The 12,335-nt window shown below is 48.4% G+C and overlaps 1 protein-coding gene across 1 annotated transcript; it reads right to left on the bottom strand.

The window, feature by feature from the left end:
* Positions 1–4,500: 4,500 nt before the first annotated feature.
* On the bottom strand, positions 4,501–9,322 carry LOC147980741 (uncharacterized). The gene is made up of 3 exons (XM_087515738.1): positions 7,254–9,322; positions 5,721–6,901; positions 4,501–5,501 (listed from the first exon to the last, which is right to left on the bottom strand). Exons 1-3 carry the CDS (start codon positions 9,320–9,322, stop codon positions 4,501–4,503), a joined length of 4,251 nt encoding a protein of 1,416 aa, XP_087371864.1.
* Positions 9,323–12,335: the final 3,013 nt, after the last annotated feature.

The raw sequence follows: 12,335 nt of genomic DNA, 5'->3' as shown, positions 1-12,335 counted from the left end.
AACTATGACTCAAATCTGCCCAAAACCCTCAACAGAACTCCATCCTTTTTTTCCAATACAATCTGCACCATAGAAAAAGAATCCCCTGTTTTTTATCTGCTCTGCTATCCTGTTCCTGAACTATTGTGTTTTTTTGCGGGCTGGCATGTATGTCAGCCGCCGGCATGGACTATGGCCGCTGACATGAACTCTGGCCGCTGTCCTTTTTTTAGATTAAATTTGCTTTAGACGTGGATGAAAAATGCGTTTGTCAGTTGGGTGCACCGGTCGGACGAAGGCGGACAAACACGCTTACAACCGACTCAAACGGATGAAAAGCGAACAAAACTCACGTCCGTTTGTATCGCAGCATTGGAGTTGCTCTTGCTTCTAAATAGATGTAGACATTTGTAGCTCTCCCTATCATTGCGTTATTGTACTACCATGGTCACATGCATGTACATTAGCAGTCTGTCTAGCTCTAGCCATACAGAAGTTTCGGAGCTCTGGTCAGAGTGTTCATAAAACCCGCGAATCCCTGAACTTTTGGCCATACGATTGAGAGATCCAACAACATGTGTGGTGCCATGACTTTTTCAATTTTGAAATAATCAATGAGAGCCGTCGGATGGTGGGAATCCAATGGTTTATATGATGTGTTACTCGTACACTATATCGTGGTATGGAAATCTGCCCAAAACCCTCAACATTAGCTGCCCAAACCAAACTAATATCCAATAGAGACCATCCTCAACATTAGCTTCCCAAATCCTCAAAAATCCACCTTTCAGCCGCCCACCACATCAGGAGCAGACAAATGAGAGCAGGAAAGAGGAGAAGGTCGTACCCACATCCATGACGATGGGAGAGAAGGGCGATGACGGGGAGGGCAATGGTGTCGGCGAAGGAGGCGAGGGGGAAGACAAAGATGAAGAGGAGAAGGAAAGAGACGATTGCAAAGGAAAGGAGGAGCAAAACCACCACGCGAGCAGGTAAAATCTTCAGCTGAATTACATGTTGGCAAGTCAGCACATATAGTCAGCACAATTTAACTCGAAACCACCTAAAATCAAGACCAAAATCTTCCTGCGGGAGATTTGTCCAGTTTTGCAAATTTGTGTGTGTGTGGGGGGGGGGGGGGGGGGGGTAAATAACCGGTTTTGCAGTTGGATGGGTGGGGTGGGGGGGGGGGGTATCTGATTAGGCACATTTTGGGGGTAAACTATATTTTCGAGCTTCTGTTGCATGCCCAATGGCGTTGGTGCGGCATCGGTGGCTAAGCTTTCAGTACCGATATAGGTGGTTGTTTAAGCAAAAGGAGGGGCCACGATATTCCTCCTACCATGCCCTCTTAATTATGGCTTGTGTGACCCAACTAAGTGAAAAATCATGCAAATACGAAGGCCAAATCTTAGTTAACGCCCAAGTGTCAAAAGTGGAGGCTGCGCCGGCACGCAAGCAAGTTGGGTCGGCCCAGTACGCTTCGTTGCATGCATCACTGTAGTTTTTTATTATTGTGTGTTTGTTTTGTTGTTTTGTTTTTTCCTTTCTGGTTTTTATTTCTTTGTTTCTTTATCTTTCAGTTTTTCTTCTGGTTTGTTTTTTCTCTTGGTTTTTTTTGCACTTCTCCATTTTCAGCTATACCATAAAGTTTTTTTTTCAATATTCGATGATTTTTTTCCAGGTACTCACGGAACATTTTTGATAAACTTTTTAAAAATTTCATAACAAGGAACTTTTTTTATGTATGGTGAATTATTTTAACATACAATGAATACTTTTAAAATACAAACTAAAATCCTTTTAAATGTATGGCGAGCTATTTTTAATATACACTAAACATTTCATTAACATGCATTAATTTTTTTTCATAAACACACATCGAACATATTTTCAGAAAAAATGATGAGGGAAAAACCAAAGAGAAGAACACCCAACAAGCAGTTTTCCGAAGAAAAAATATATTTGAAAAAAACCCGCTCAGGTGAGCTCGCTAGAGTGGGCTGGCCCATTTTTCGCTCGCTTGCAGGCGTCAGCTGGAGTATTTGACGCCAATAGGAGGACTCAATGCAAAGGTCAAACAAATAAACAACCTACTCTTTCCTACTTACTAGTAATCGAGCACGTGCAAACACACGTTGTCGTCGTGGCAAAAAACATGCCCTTATAGGGTATATATACACCACCCAATGTTTACTTCCATAAAACATGTATAATATGATATTTATCATGATAAAATATCACAAGAATTTTGAGCTCATTGTCAGCATTATCAATAGAAATTATGCGATATCTGTAACTTCTCATACCTATATATTATACATGAGAAAATATTTCTTACATTGATTTTAAACCATGTATCGCTATAATGTTGAAGCATATGAATACCAGTTAAAGTAATAACTTTGGAAACTCTCGCCCTCTAATCTCAGTGATCATGCCATGGTCTCTTGACACATTTCCACATAAATGACAGGCAACACACATAATTGTTGTGTGAAGTGAGGTCTGATTATGCTCAAAGCGCGCACCTTTATGACCATGAATATAATGACAGTAGACACCTCCTCATAGAATCATGGTGCAGTATAATTAATCTATTGTCTCCGTAGTACACTATTCATGTGCAATGGCTTCGATAAAAAAAGTCTAATATAAAATCATGGGGAAACACTATAATCATTAAATATAAAAGGGAGAAAAATAATATACTTGTGTGGATGACATGGCATTTCACATTTGAGCAAGCAGTATAATCTTTGTTAACAGGGTCACCCTCACCAGATCGAGAAGAAGATGCACCCGGTTGATATAGATATGAGATACACCGATTTCTGTACAAAAAAGCAAATGCAAATTACAGACAATCGACAACAAATGATACATGCACCTTCTTTAGAGTACATATATATATCTAATTCTCTGTAAGTTCACATCTATAATTTTTATACATGATTGCAGTCCCTGTATTTTCTAGCTCTGTTTTTCTCATATGAGCCATTTCCTCATATTGCCAATAAAATAGCAGCTCCTGCTACTTTCATGGAAAAAAGGACTTGCACATACATGCAAATCAGAATGGATAGAGCATGGTTAAATATGGTACCAGTGACATTGAAGTGGTTACGTATTCGTAAGGCTGCTTAATTCCTACCAAGAGAACTGATACACACAGATCAGAGCATGGTCAATTTCTACCATCAGTCATAGCACATCATAGGCCAGCTTGAGGCAAGAATTTGGATCAGATGAAACACAAGTATGGAGAAACAACTAAAACAGTCAAAGTATCCACCCTTTACATACATACATATATTCTTCAACCACATAATCTGCTATCACTGTAATGTCAAAAAAGGAATATTCTGATCAATATTTTTTTCAATTATAGATGGTGAACCAGGAAAGCTGCATCATGTACCTTAAAAGTGAGTTCACAAAATGTATCGTGTATGTTCAATTAAGAGTAACCTTTGATTCTGAATAAAATCCCCATGGTGTGCCACTACTTATTACACAAACATGTGTGTCTAGATGATTTGAAAATACATAATGGATGCCGGAGTTATGGCAGTCAATCGAAAGAAATATAAAATGCAGTGGTTGCCTGCAATTTACCATTCCACTGGAACCATGTCGTCATGCACTATGGGGCACTATCCACAAACAATTCAAAAGGACATGAAATAGCCAGTTCAACCAAAGAAGGATTGTGCAAAGTAGAGTGAGAAGAGTACCCAAGTTTCTTCCCGATTAAATAATTCACATAAATTTTCATGATTAAATTGATGAACAATTCACATCAAGAAAATAACAGCAAATGTTCTTCCTGATTACATAAATCAACCATTCAGAAGAGAGTGAACGTAATTTGGTACTCCAGGTTGATACTGGCGAAGAGAGTAATTTCAGTATCTTGGTCATCCAGGTTTGATTGCGTCATTGTTTTATAAATAGAAAATTTGGTTTATCTGAGGGGACTACATTGCTGATATATATGCTGAACATCAGCCGGCACAGCAGTAACGCAATCATTATGTCACAATGCTCATTCGGCCATTCCCCTCCGATGGACACAGCCCAAGCACACAATTATTCACAAGGTTTCTGCATCTATGTCTAATCCAAAGTAACCTAGTAGTAATAAATCAATTAAATTCCCATCACCACGCCAAAGCACCAAGAGTCACCTTCATCCTACGCATGGAACTGCAGCAACAGATCTATGGCAGTACCCCGCCGCAGTTGCACGTCCAGCGCCGGCTCGGTGGTGGCCTCCGGTCCCACGCCAGCCCCACTCGAACGGGGCCTGAGGATCTATGAGGAGTAATATATATGGATCGATCTAAGGTAGCTCTCTGAAGTAGTAGCTTATACAGATCTCGGTACACGAATTTGGGAGTTCTTGCAAGAAAGGAAACTAGGTAGCTAAGGAACTAGGGTTGCCGCCGCCGGTTCGGCCTTGATCCTCTGGATGGAGAGCGCTTCGTCTGGGAAGGGTTTTGTAGGGGCGCTCGGGCTTCAGTTGGCCCATTCCGGCCCAACGTTGCGTGGGTTGGGCCTCCTGACCCGTTGGTGACGCGTAGTGGCGATGGAGCCACTGCCTGGTGGAGCCGGTCCGCCTGGGCTGCTAACATCCCCCTCTCCTTGAGACACGGCTTGCCCCCAAGCCGTCGAGTGCGGGAAGCGATCCTCCAGGGCGGCCTTGTCTTCCCAAGTATCGCCCATGCTTGTCAGGTTAGACCAGCGAACCAGGACCTGTTCGATCACTGAGTCGCGCCTCTTTTGCCATCTGGTTCGAAGGATCTTGACAGGAGTAGCCAAATCGTCAGTATTGATTGGAAGTTCAGAGTTTACTTGAGTACCTGGGAGGAGCGCCTTGCGCAGCTGAGACACATGGAATACAGGATGCACCGCAGCTGTTGGAGGGAGTTGCAGTTCGTATGCTACGTCGTTGATCTTGCGAATAATGGGAAAGGGCCCAAAAAACTTGAAGGACAGCTTATGGTTGGCCCTCGGAGCAACTGATGTTTGAATGTACGGTTGCAATTTCAGGAATACCTGATCGCCCACTTTGAATTGACGAAACGAGCGCTTCTTATCAGCTTGAGCCTTCATGCACTGTCTAGCTCGGTGAAGGTGTTGCTGAATGAGGTTCTGAGTGACCTGTCTTTCTTCCATCCAGGTTTGTAGGGAAGGAACAGAGGCCTTGGAGTTCGCTGTGATGCCCCAGTGGCGTGGCTCGTGCCCATAAAGTGCCTTGAAAGGAGACATGCCAATTGCAGAATGAGGAGAAGAATTGTACCAAAACTGGGCCAATGGAATCCAGAAGCTCCAGCGCCATGGACATGCATGTGTAAAACAGCGGAGGAATGTTTCAATGCATTGATTGACCCTCTCGGTTTGGCTGTCCGTTTGCGGGTGGTTGGCCGTGCTCAGGCGCAGCTCCGTGCCAGCGTACTGAAAAAGCTCCTTCCAGAAGTGGCTTGTGAAGACAGGGTCGCGGTCTGACACTATTGCTCCTGGGAGTCCATGCAGCTTGTATATCTAGGACATGTACAACTGGGCCACCTTCGCTGATGTGTACGGGTGCGCGAGTGGCAGAAAGTGAGAAAATCTGGTGCGTTTGTCGACCAAGACGAGCAAGCATTTGAACTGGCTGGACTGAGGCAATCCATCAATGAAATCCATCAAGATGATGTCCCATGGCTGTTTGGGGATAGGTAGAGGTTGCAACAGACCTGGGGAAGCAGTTCGGTCTGGTTTTGCTTGTTGGCAAACCTGGCAACATTGCACGTAATGTTTGATGTGCACTTTCATCTTTGGCCATGCAAATAGACGGTGGATGCGTTTGTAAGTCACTGGAAATCCCGAGTGGCCGCCCAAAGGACTGTCGTGAAAGGCTGTCATTATTTTCTGCTGCAGCTCGGTGGATCCTCCCAGCCAGATACGGGCACGAAAACGCAGCAAGCCCTGGTGCAGACTGAACCTTTTCTTGGGATCTTCTCGGATGGCAAGCTGTTCCAGCAGCTTCTGCGCGTGCGGGTTGGAGTTATAGCTGGCCAACACATCTTCGAGCCATGCTGGCCTGCACGAGGTGATAGCGTATAGGGTTTCCTCCGGATTCGATCTGGAGAGCGCGTCAGCGGCTGAGTTATCCACACCCTTGCGGTACTTAATGCAGTAACGGAGGCCAAGAAGCTTGGTGAAGGCTTTTTGCTGCCATGGGGTCGACAAGCGTTGCGTTTCCAAGTGCACCAGGCTGCGCTGATCGGTTATGATGTCAAATTCCGCATGCTGCAAATACGGGCGCCACTGATCCACTGCCACGATCACTACAAGATATTCCTTCTCATAGGTGGATAAACCTTGATACCGCGGACTAAGGGCTTTGCTCATGAAAGCTATTGGGTGGCCCCCTTGTCGGAGAACTGCCCCCACTCCATTGTCGATGGCGTCAGTTTCGACCGTGAACTTCTTGGAGAAATCCGGAAGCGCCAGAACCGGCGCTGAGATCAGATAGGACTTGAGGGCTTGAAAGGCAGACTCTGTGACAGACGACCAGACAAAAGGAGTACCTTTCTTGAGGAGATTGAACAATGGTGGCGCAATGATACCAAAGTTGCGAACAAAGCGTCGATAGTAGCCTGCAAGCCCGAGGAAACGCCTGACTTCTTTGACATATGTGGGTGTTGTCCAGCTGGCTACTGCTGCTATCTTGGAAGGCTCTGTCGACACACCCTGGGCGCTGATGACGTGTCCAAGGTACGAGAGCTGCTGTTGTCCAAATTCGCACTTGGATAGTTTGACCTTCCATTGGTCCTTGCGGAGCAGCTCAAGAACTTGACGCAGGTGTTCTCGGTGTTCACGCAGAGTTTTGCTGAACACTAAGGTGTCATCGAAGAACGACAATGTACACTTCCTGTTCACGGGCTACAGTGTGGTTGTTATTGCACCGTTGAAAGTGGCTGGACCCCCCGCGAGACCGAACGAAACCACCTTGAACTCATAGTGCCATGAATGAGTTTGGAACACTGTTTTGTACTCTTCCCCTTCCGCAAGCCGGATATGATGATAGCCGGCACGTAAGTCAAGCTTGGAGAACCAGCAAGCACCGTGTAATTCGTCCAGAAGTTCCTCGATCACAGGTACTGGGTACTTGGCAATACATGTGAGGGTGCTGAGCTGCCGGTAGTCGACACACAGTCGCCATGTGCCATCTTTCTTCTTAACAAGGATGACCGGTGATGAAAAGGGGCTGTATAACTCCAGACCTGAGCAATTCTGCAACCTGTCTTTCGATCTCATCCTTGTGTTTTGGCTTGTGGCGATAAGGTCTGCTAGAGAAGGGTTGGGCGCCCGGCACCAATGGAATGTGATGATCACAACTGCGGCGTGGTGGTAAACCTTCCGGTTGCTCGAAGACGTCTGCAAACTCTGCCAACACTTCCTGCAGACAAGTTGGTGTGGTCGTGGCTGTTTGTGTGTCGTTAGAGATGGCAAACAAGCACACCACATGTGTGACAACATTGTTTCTGCATAAACTTTGCAACTGTAAGGCGTTGATGAGAAGGCAGGTGGTAGACTCAGCTTCATGCCCATGGAGAGAAACAGATGTGCCGTGCTGGAAGAACTGCAAGTGCTTGGCGCGCCAGTCCACGGTCATGGGGCTGTGTGCCTCCAGCCAGTCCATGCCAAGTATAGCGTCGTAGGCGCCCAGTGCCAGCACCTTCAGGTCGGTGTTGAAATTATGGCCTTGAGAGCACCACAGGCAGTTGGGAACGACAGCTAAACAGATCAGTTCCCCACCATCCGCTACCCGCACGCGATATGCGCGAGGGAGAGGTTGAGCGCCCTGTATGGCTTCCGCGAGGGACTGGTCGATGAAGGAATTGGTACTGCCGGAGTCCACCAACATGAGCACTCCGCGCCCTTGCACCCAGGCGCGGAGCTGAAACGCCTTGGCCGACACACCACCGGAGACGGCCGGGCGCGATATCGCCATCACCGTGTCGTCAGGCTGGGGCAGCTGCGTGTCGATGGTGTTGTCGAGGCCGAAGAGGTCGAGAAGTTCCTCAACGACGTGTAGCTGCACCGATGTGGGGCACACATGATCTTGTCCCCACCTTTCTCCGCATTTGAAGCAGAGACCGAAGAGGTCGAGAAGTTCCTCAACGACGTGTAGCTGCACTGATGTGGGGCACACATGATCTTGTCCCCACCTCTCTCCGCATTTGAAGCAGAGACCCCGTGTTCGTCGGTACTCACGGAGCGTCTTGAGCTTGGCGGAGTCCGCGCGCGCTGCTTCCGTCCCACGGCGATCAGTGGCCACCGTAGGTGTCGAGTGGCGCATCGGGGGCGGTGGTAGTGGCAGTGGCACGGCTGCTCGAGGGGCCGTGTCCGGAGGTTTGGGCAGATAACTGCACGCGCCTTCGGCCACTTCTTCTTGGAGCATAGCGAGAGCGCACGCCATGTCCAAATCAGGGGGGCGCTGCACCATCACCACGGCTCGGATGTCGCTCCTCAGCCCCTCCACAAAACGAGTGAGGAAGAAATAAGGATGAATTGAATCAGAGTATGAATTCAAGTGCTTAATAATTAACTCAAAGCGCTCAATGTAATCAACCACTGTGGACGTTTGGCGAACAAAGTAAAACTGGCGTATCAGCAGCTGGTGGCGATCATGGCCGCACCGCGTGCACAACAGCGAGGTGAATGTTTCCCAATCAAAATCGCCCAAACGCTTCTGAATGGACTGCAGCCAAATTGCTGCTGCTCCAGAAAAATTGAGCGCTGCCATCGGTACCCAAAACGAAGATACGATTCCAAACATGGCAAAATACTGCTCGCAGAGTGTTTTCCACAAATTGGGGTTCTCCCCCGAAAACTGTGGAAACGTGATCGAAGGGTGCGCCTGACCCAGGCCCGTGAGCAACTGATTGGCATGGGAGAAGGGGGGTAATGGGGTCTTGAGCTGACCTTTGGCCGAGAGCGGTGGCGGCGTCCCGAGAGGCGCCACCAATGGCCCCCGATGTAGGTGAAGTGCGCCGTGGCCATCGGGCCCTGTCTGGTCGACCATTGCGCCCGCCGCTGGACCGATGGGGTCGCCGGGCTGCGTCAGCGCGGAGGGGCGCGTCTGCTCCTCCTCGTGGCCTTTGAGGGTTGGTGGTGGTGTTAACTGGAGCGCGGCCACCGCCTCGCTCAGATCCGTGACGCGGCTCTCTAGATCTGGGCGCCACGCGAGCAGGTCGTCGATCTTCACGGACTGGGCTTGCATCGCCGCCGTGTTGGCGTCCAAGGAATGCTTGAGGGAGTCCAGATAAGTCTTGACGGCGGGATCCATGGCTTCGAGTTGCTGGCGACCTTGACGACCCCGGCGGGTTTCGATGATCTGCGCCAGTGGAAACGACTCCGAGGATCGATGTCTCTGATACCAGATGTGAGGAGTAAGATATATGGATCGATCTAAGGTAGCTCTCTGAAGTAGTAGCTTATACAGATCTCGGTACACGAATTTGGGAGTTCTTGCAAGAAAGGAAACTGGGTAGCTAAGGAACTAGGGTTGCCGCCGCCGGTTCGGCATTGATCCTCTGGATGGAGAGCGCTTCGTCTGGGAAGGGTTTTATAGGGGCGCTCGGGCTTCAGTTGGCCCATTCCGGCCCAACGTTGCGCGGGTTGGGCCTCCTGACCCGTTGGTGACGCGTAGTGGCGATGGAGCCACTGCCTGGTGGAGCCGGTCCGCCTGGGCTGCTAACAGGATCCCCCGATAATCGCCCCCCCCCCCCCCCCCCCCCCGCCTCGCCGCCATCCGCCATAGGCTGATCGTTGTTGGACGGCACGGCGGCAGGCGCGTCGAGGCGGGAGAGGAAGCTGTCGATGGCGGCGCGAGCGTCGCGGAGGGCGACCGCTACGGGGAAGCAGAAGAGGACTATGCTCACATCCATCAATGGGCAGAGGGCGACCAGCGGCGAGCGGCTCCAGGGGCGGACGACTCCGGCTCTAGCGGCGACCCGCAACGGCTCCAGCGGGAGCGGCTCCCGCGGCGGTTCCTGCGACGACCTATGGCGGCTCCCGCGGCGAAGGCCGGCACCGGCGGCTAACGGCTGCGGGAGTTTGCGGGGCGGCGAACGGCTCGGGAGGAGGAGGAGGAGGTAGCGAGAGGTCGTGGGGCCGGGGGCTAGAGATCATGCGCTGTGAACGGTTTGTTTTTTAACGGCGGGGCTGGCTTATAATGCGTGGTTTGCAGTGTTAAACATCGAAAGATTAAGGGCCATTAGATCTTGCTGACGGATAAATGTGATTATTTGGATCTGCTCCTCTCTGTTTTTTATAGGGGTAGTAGATAAATATGTTTGGGTGATCTGAAAGAACTTATAAATGTTTGAGTTGGTTCCAACGTTTTGCTTGTTCCAACCCTGACAAGTGGGGCCATGCAAATCTATAAACCTAGAAGCAAGGGAACTATCCTAAATCGTCATATTTCATGCACCTCCTCTCGCACCAATCCCCTCCTATGCCTCCCATCGCCCAATCTCCCTCCACCGATCTCCGGTCTCCATCTACCTGGTTCAAAATTTAGGCCCAATATAATGGCTACTCTATACCTGCAAAAGCTAAAATTCAAGTCCAATAACGGCTGAAGCTCATTGAATCTTCAGAATGAACCTTGGTATTCTACCTTACTAAGTTCGTCTAGTCTATAGACCTTGTCTCAATTCGCCTTGCATGTAATAGTAGAGGCGTCCTTTGTCCATAGCCCGCAATTGATAAACCAAACAATCAGGGTGAATTAAACCATGTCCGTATATACTCCCTCCGTTCCTAAATATAAGTCTTTATATACATCCGTATGTGGTCTATAGTGAAACATCTACAAAGACTTATATTTAGAAACAGAGGGAGTATAACTTAGCCAAACTGTGTTTCACCTTATTTTTTCCGTAGCGTGGCATGGGCGTCTAAGCAGACTGAAGAGTAAAACGAGTAACTTCAGAAGACAGCAGCACGAGCTGGAATGCGCAGCAGAGCCAGCAGGCAGGAACTGGTGGAAGCATCAACGTACGGGCTCTAAACATGAGTATAAGCCGTCAAATCGCTTTGCATTAGGTAAAAGTTCCTTCGATTTAGTGGCCGAGGCTGCAAAATGGTCCTTGATAGGCAAGTGAGCCGCAGCTTTCTGGTTCCTTAAATCATTGGGTAACTCATTATGCTAGGCCGCAAGTAGCATTAGTCCCACGCCACTGCTTACCAAAGATAATCAAACAGGATAGAAACCCTGCAGTTAATCAGTTCGGTGCTACCCCAAAACCACGGCAGGTTCTGAGGACGAGTGCAATCTCTGTCCACATGCTTTCACCCCAAAAGCACCGCAGCCTTTCCTTCTTCCTTGAACTTGGATTGCTTCAGGTTGTAGAAACAGGATCGAGTGTGGTCAGCATCGTAATAAATTAGGAATTCTGGAAGAAGCAACAAGCAACAGCGGCCTCCCCAGACGGCAGAAACTTGCATCGGGTAAGAACTTTGCAAGCAGACACAAAATTTCAAACCATGATGCTTGAAGAAATTCTATGAGCAAATGACAGAAACCCGATACTCTTGGCGATGAAATTTCGATGCACGGTCTATCGGTCAAATAAAAGAGAGGGTCTCAGACCCTGTAATTACAAATAATGCTCAGTAAGATGGAAAAAAACAGATATAGTTTGTACGATCATACAGTCATCGCATTAGCATCACACTCTAGCAGGGATGATGATGAGGATGCTAAGATTTCCTTTTTCATCAAAAGACAAGGGGAAATGCCAAAAAGCCACCACCCAAAGCTGTCAATTAGTTTACTGGCTCAAGATAAGATCCAGTACACTCAATAACATGTAGGCGCCGTCCTTTGAACCAATAAAAAAGATGGCAGTACAAAAAGGTACCAGGCTCACTAAATATGCAGGTGCACGCGTAACATGGTGGACCGAACAATATCACCAAATCCATCTTTCACACAACGATCCGCCGATTAAACAACGGCCCGCTACACCGCAACTTCTTCATTACGGGTAATTTCAGACCAAGGAGCTGGGAGCGTCCTGAGCCGCTGAACATGGTGGATTCATTTCAAATCAGCTGAGAGAATATTGTTGTCGGCACATGGCCAGCTATGCGGCCATCTGTTTATCTTGGGGAAAGACGCAGGCGGTACAAAAAATCGTTTGTAACCTGGGGAGGCTCGATGGTAATGGCAGAACAAGACAATGGTACTACCCCATGGAAATATTTCTCGGCGACATGTACCAAGCATCCTTTCCTGGTCCTAGTCTTGGCACAAACGTAAAATGTAAGGCAATACAAAAGGTGAACTCCAG

The sequence above is a fragment of the Triticum urartu genome, chromosome 3A (assembly GCF_056163025.1).
Source record: "Triticum urartu cultivar PI428250 chromosome 3A, HENAU_Tu73, whole genome shotgun sequence".
Lineage (NCBI taxonomy): Eukaryota > Viridiplantae > Streptophyta > Magnoliopsida > Poales > Poaceae > Triticum > Triticum urartu.
Note: the sequence above shows the minus strand (reverse complement) of the source record. Positions and strands in the feature narration are given on the sequence as shown.